This window comes from Arachis hypogaea, chromosome 10 (assembly GCF_003086295.3).
Source record: "Arachis hypogaea cultivar Tifrunner chromosome 10, arahy.Tifrunner.gnm2.J5K5, whole genome shotgun sequence".
Lineage (NCBI taxonomy): Eukaryota > Viridiplantae > Streptophyta > Magnoliopsida > Fabales > Fabaceae > Arachis > Arachis hypogaea.
Genome location: NC_092045.1, coordinates 116,993,099 through 116,999,743, shown reverse-complemented (window position 1 = coordinate 116,999,743; position 6,645 = coordinate 116,993,099). Strand labels below are relative to the sequence as shown.

The 6,645-nt window shown below is 34.4% G+C and overlaps 1 protein-coding gene across 1 annotated transcript; it reads left to right on the top strand.

Annotated features, from left to right (window-relative positions):
• The first annotated feature begins 3,988 nt into the window (after window positions 1-3,988).
• Window positions 3,989-5,981, top strand: LOC112717170 (chaperone protein dnaJ C76, chloroplastic). The gene is made up of 3 exons (XM_025769273.3): window positions 3,989-4,903; window positions 4,984-5,164; window positions 5,239-5,981. Exons 1-3 carry the CDS (start codon window positions 4,302-4,304, stop codon window positions 5,809-5,811), a joined length of 1,356 nt encoding a protein of 451 aa, XP_025625058.1. The 5' UTR covers window positions 3,989-4,301; the 3' UTR covers window positions 5,812-5,981.
• The last annotated feature ends 664 nt before the right edge of the window (window positions 5,982-6,645 follow it).

The following is a 6,645-nucleotide window of genomic DNA, read 5'->3' as shown; positions in this document are numbered from 1 at the left end:
CACTAGTATAAAGTATAATTAAATTAAACCAAATCTGAGGTTTCACGCACAGAGAATATTTATGGTTGAATTTTACTTAAAATAATAATACTTATATATATATTCTGTCTCTTTAATATTAATTACCCATTACTCATTACTTTACATCCCTCAATAATAAAACCAATAATTCCTAAGTTTACATCCCTCAATAATAAAACCAATAATTCCTAAGTTTGGGACTCTTGTGTTTGTATTATTTTTTTTAAGTATTATATATAGTTGTTTTTATATTAAAAATTTTAATATTTTCTTTTAATTTATCTCTTTCTGTATTACATAAATAGTTTTCATTTATTCTCTTGAAAATAATATATTTATTTTTGTTTAAGAAGAATTTTTTGTACTTACAAAATTTTTGTCTAATTTATTTAAAATAGAGATAAAATGTAAAGTGGAACTCACCTCTTTATTTTAAAATTTTATAAGGAAATATTAATAAGCACCATAAAAAAACACCTTTGTTTGGTGCATGTTAATTTATCGATTGATTAATATTATTAATTAATTCTACGTCAAGTGCAAACTTGGTTTAATTTCCTATGTGAAAATTCTCAAAGTGGCCAGACATGGAAAAAATCAATTTGGTAGATAAATACCAAATAAAAGAGTACTTGTGATATTTTAGAAAACAAAAGAGAGAAATCACGATGCTTTGAAGAAGGAAATTAAATAAAAAGTGTCTTCAAAATGTATATAAAGTTATTATATTCTACTTACAAAAGTCACCAAAAAAATATTCTACTTACAAAAATTACTAATTCTAAATAAAACTCAAAAAAAATAACTTCTATATGTTATGTTAAATATAAAAATTAGTGCATGTTTCAATATATTTATAAATTTATTTTTAGTTAAATTCGTAGGTAACATGTATTTTATAATTTTTATTATTGAAAACAGTTGTATTAGGAGAGATTTCATATGAAACATATTTTTTCAATAGTAACTACAATCATGTTAAATGATTATGTGTTGGTTTTACATTATGATAATTATATGCCAGCAGTAGGTTGTTACAAAAACAAAATAAAATTAAAATCGTTTGTTCAAATTAAAAAAAAAGTATGGACTTTATCAATATTAATAAAAGACAAAAGTATTGAAATTTATCATTGTTACTATCCCAAATTCATATTGAGATAGATGATGATGACAAAAAATTATTAGAGATTTTATTAAAATAATCATGTCCCATGTTAGTTACATGTTACCATTATTACGAGAATTCTAATCTATAGACTAAGAGTCATGGTCGTGTTGATGAAGTCCTGCATTTATACATGGCCATGGGAATTACGACATCATCCTTCATTGCTAACAATCCTATTTCCATTGCTCATATGACATCTTCGAACTTTGCAATTTACTTTATCAATGGACTTTGGATTATATTTTGGTTTCTTTTATATTACTACTACTGCCACTATTGTTTGTTATTGTTAAACAAAAATATTTTTAGTTCTGTTTCAACTAAATATATCATCAATAGTCAATAAAGAGATATACAAGGATCGAAAAATATTTATAGACATCCTTTAAAACTAATAATGAACTGAACTTAATTAATTTTAACAATTTTTTATATACAACTTTAAAGTTAATGAAAGTAGAATGATGTTATATTATTAAAGAAGTAATGAAAAGTATTGGTCCTGACATTTTCTTTATTAAAGAATATGTAAAATTTTAAAATACTACTAGGCATTTGCTTCAAGGTGAAATTGCCTTTAGGGTTCATTAATAATTTTCATAATAAAACTAAGATATGAAAAAAGTTTTTATCTTTGACTCTTCAAAGAAATCTGTCAATGATAGGTAAAACGCATATTTACAAGATGGGAAAAAAATTATTATTGTTGATCAGTTTAGTTTTGAACATAATAACTTTTAAAAGAAATAAACAATTTCTTTAATTTTAAAGATTAATCCTTTTCCTAGAGATAAGTAATTCGTGTATTTGATTTTTTTTAAATATTATTTTCTAAATTCCTTTCTTATATTTTTTATTTAAAATTAAATTTGATATTTTGATATTTTTATAAGACAATAGAAAAGTTTCGTGATGGTTTTGATTGGTGTACAGATAGGATGTCTCAATCCTTTTGGTATCATGTTTGGCGACCATGTGGAACGCTAGCTCCTTTGGTTCCTTTTGTGCACATTTCTGATTCTCACTTGAAGTTAGAAGATGTCTGGCATCATGGGCATTGGCGGTGGGATATTCTTTGCACAATGATTCCGGAAAAAGTTAAACTTGATTTGATGCTCTTTGATCCTATCAAGCAGGCAGGAGATAAAACAGGTTGGTTTTGGACAAACTCAAATACTCTCACCTACTCGACTAAAAGCGGGTATGAATGGCTATTGAAGAAGAAATTTGGCTGGAATGATAATGAAAATTGGCTTTGGCTTTGGCGCTTGAGAATTCCGGAGAAGATAAAGTGTCTGCTCTGACTTTGCCTCAACAACGGAGTTCCCACAGCTAGTTACCGGTTTCAAAGAGGTATTTCTACTTCTGATTTTTGTCAGAGATGTTATTTTGCTCTAGAGGATATTAACCACTACTTTAGGACTTGCCAAAAAGCTTGTCAGATTTGGATTAGCTTAAATTTGGGAATGACCGCTGATGACTCTAGTTTGGATTTTGTGTCTTGGATTCGTTCTAACCTCAACAAAAATGAGTTTCTCTTTGCAGCAGCCTTTTGGTGGATTTGGAGGGATAGGAACAATGACATCTTCCACCAAGATGATCCATGGAGTAAGGAGAAAATTGTTCATTTAGTTAAACATGCTGCTCGAGATTTCTCTAATGTTGTTATCAACCAAAAACATATTATTCATTCTTCTTTGAAATATAACTGGGAACCACCTCCAATGATTGTCTGTAAAGTGAACTGCGATGCAAGCGTTTTTGAAAATGAGCAATTAGCTGGCTTTGGATGTATTATTAGAGATAGCATGGAAATTTGGATAAAAGGTTGTTCTGTCAGTATACCTCCTTCTAGTGTTCTCTGTTGTGAGCTTCATGCTATTTGGAGAGGGCTTGTTATGGCTTGAGATTGTGAGTGCAAAGAGGTCATATGTGAAACTGATAATCTTGATGCGTTTCTTCTTGTTTCGCGAGGCACAACCAACATGATTAGGAATGACTCTGATCTGCTTGACAAAATCAAAGAGATGCTCCAGCGCAATTGGACAGCTACTTTAGTGCTCATCCAACGAACAGCAAACAGAGCAGCTGATTTAATGACTAAGACTGCTGTTTTAAATATGCAGGTGTATCTAGAGTGGTTACTGCCTCCTAATAATTTAGACGTTATTATTAGAGAAGAGTACTACTCTTTTTCTTAGGTCTTTTTTCTTTGTGTTATGTTCAGTCACAAAAAAAATATTCTCATGTTTAGTGGAACATCTATTGTAAAATTTAGAATGTTAATTGTTCTGACTCAGTCCAACAAAGACTGAGAGTCTACCATACGGACTGTCAACCCGATGAGTTGTCGACCCGCATGTCGCCTCACACTTTGATGGAGACTTTGATAGCAAGCAGAAACTTCTAGATGAATGGACCTAGGACAAAGGATTCACCCGAAGTACGAGGTATAAATGGGAAGGGACCTACTCCTCTCCAAAGATACGTCATACTTACCCTAATCAATCGCTTCATTGTACGGACGCTTACTTTAACATCGGAGTGTCCTTGCAAGTGGTCCTACCCGCAGACCCACCGACGCTCAGAATAACGCCTCTCCATAAAGCTCGTTGCTCTCGACCCGCCAACCATCTGATCTACCTTTCTAGCGGGCAACTGAATATTAACTCATATATTTTATTGTTTAAGGACAAAAATACACTGGACACAATTATAAAATGGGTTATGTTATGTGTATACTAAAATCAGCCACTAAAGTTAGCCACAGTATAAAAAAATACACATTAAAAATAAATTAAATCACATATATAATTATACACAAATACATTGGTAGTTAATTTTAGTATACAAACAGTATTTTCCTTATTTTCCTTATAAAATAGGGCGGATAATTAAGTAAAAATTTCGAGTATATTACAATTGGACATCAACGGTGGATATAGCCAGCTATACAGAAAATTAGTGAATAATAAGTATCTTCCATCGTTGTCAAAAAAGAAAAAAAGATGTAGAAAGCAAAGCAAAATATCTTGCACAGCCATAATAATGAGACAGTGTGGCATAGGAGGGGCTTATCCTGTTGAGTAGCCGAAATCAAAGGACGAAGATGGCTATGAGTGCTGCTGCATCCACATGGCTGATTCCATGTATGGCAAGAACACATGGAGAGCAGTTGAAGCTGCACAACAAGTATAGTAGTAGTAGTAGTAGACATAGCAGAATAAGATGCAATTGCAAGGCATCATCGTGGATGACGTCAGAGTTGGATCTGTACGATCTTCTTGGGATTGATAGCACATCGGGTCAGTCAGAGGTGAAGACGGCCTACCGCTCTCTCCAGAAGCGGTGCCACCCGGACATCGCGGGCCCTGCCGGCCATGACATGTCCATCATCCTCAATCAAGCTTATGCCATTCTCTCCGACCCCAATGCTCGCCTCGCATATGACAGGGAGCAAGCCAAGATATCAGAATTCAAAGGCTTCACCGGCAGACCCCTGTACTCGGTATGGCGGGGCTCCCAAACCGAGCAGCGGGCCATCTTTGTCGACGAGATCAAGTGCGTCGGCTGTCTAAAGTGCGCCCTCTTAGCTAACAACACCTTTGCTATTGAATCTGTTTATGGCAGAGCAAGGGTTGTTGCTCAGTGGGCTGATTCTCACCACAAAATCCAAGACGCCATTGATTCCTGCCCTGTCAACTGCATTTCGTAAGTATATCTCCTCTATACTATTTCTATTCCCACTTTTTGAATGTTCAAAGAATTGCTGAGTTATGATTCATTCATAGGCTAGTTGAAAGGTCCAACCTTGCAGCTCTGGAGTTCTTGATGTCCAAGCAACCGCGTGGCAACGTAAGAGTAGGCGCAGGTAACGCAGCTGGCGTTCGTGTCTCCAACATATTCGTGGATGTGGACAAGTTTCAAAAAAGGTTCCAGGAAACAATGGATAAAGCTTCCAAGTGTTCAAAGGTTAGTACTCTGACATGTAATCAGGGCTGGGCTTCATAGTAACAACATGTTTTAATTTAAATGCTTGTATTCAGGAAACAGACCTCCAAAGAGAATCAAGAATGTCAGCAATTCAGGCAATAAGATCAATTTCCAATTGGTTATACTGGCAAGCACCCAGCGCATGTGGAAGCTCTGAAAAAAACATGACAAGAGTCACATATCAATTACCAGAACCGGATATCGGTAAGCTTAGAGATGCGGCTGCAAGGAAGAAACTGAGGGATCAAATTCCACAAGCTTGCCACCGTCCTGAAGAGTATTGGGCCCCATCAACATATGCTCTTCCGTCTTCAACTACAACAACTGCTACTCCTCCAAGGCCAGCTGAGAAGCCTTCAGCTATCAAGGGAAAGATTGAAGATGAGAACCAAAATAGCCCAATTAGATGGGGATTTCCAATTGTTACTGCATTGATCGCGGTAGCTACGGTTCGATTACATGAAGCAGAGTCAGTTCCTGAGCTGAAACAACACATAGGTGGTAATCTGGCTTTGGAAATTGTGAACAGTCCCTGGATGCAGTATATACTGGCAGCAGCTACATGGTATATGATTGGAATGGCAATTGTAGAACTTGTTGCCATTATTGGCAATGAAGATAGATAGATAGATAGATACAAAGTCCATAATAAATAGCCAAGATTGATTAGAACTATATACATGTAAGTAGCAAGCAGTAAGGTATCTGAAGAAACACATGAACATGATCATAGCAGATGATGTATTAAAACTTTCAAGTTCTCTTTTAAGAATATCATACTTCAACAATTATTTGACTCGGCTTCTTCTGAAACTTAATTACTTTGCTGCAGCTTCCCCCATTTTGATATTAAGGACACTGAAAATAATTTGTTATCAGAACTAATTGAAGTGTTAAATGTCATGAAGTGGTGCCTCTGAATCTGAAGCTCAAAGGAAACTGACTTCAACTTGCATCTCTAAAACAAAAAAGGCGGAAGTTGTATTGAGATTCTGTGCATTATGCATTACGAATTGTATTTCTCTTGGGGAATTGTGATTCATCTTACTACCATTCTCAGCCAAGAAAGGTTGCCTTTATTTGTTATTTAGACTTGTTCACGCTAACCTGCCATGTATACGGAAAACAAAGTTTGAGGTTGAGATGATTGATTATCAATTCAATTCAAGTAAAAATTTAAAAGCCGCTTGCTTAAGTTAAGTGGGCAACACTCACACACAAGAAAGAGTACTTATTTTTCACTCTTTTTTTAATTAAATAGTTTTGACTGTCCTCAATCTTAATCATTACAAACTCATCCACACTTCCTAACACAATATTAAGGATTTTATCTAGGAAAAGTCTAGGGGACAGTAACTTTTGTGTTTTTTGACCAGCACTTAGTGCATGTTTGAGCGCCATTATTTTGTTAAAAAAGATCTTTTTTAATTTTTTAACGTGTTTGGCAAATTTCTAATAGT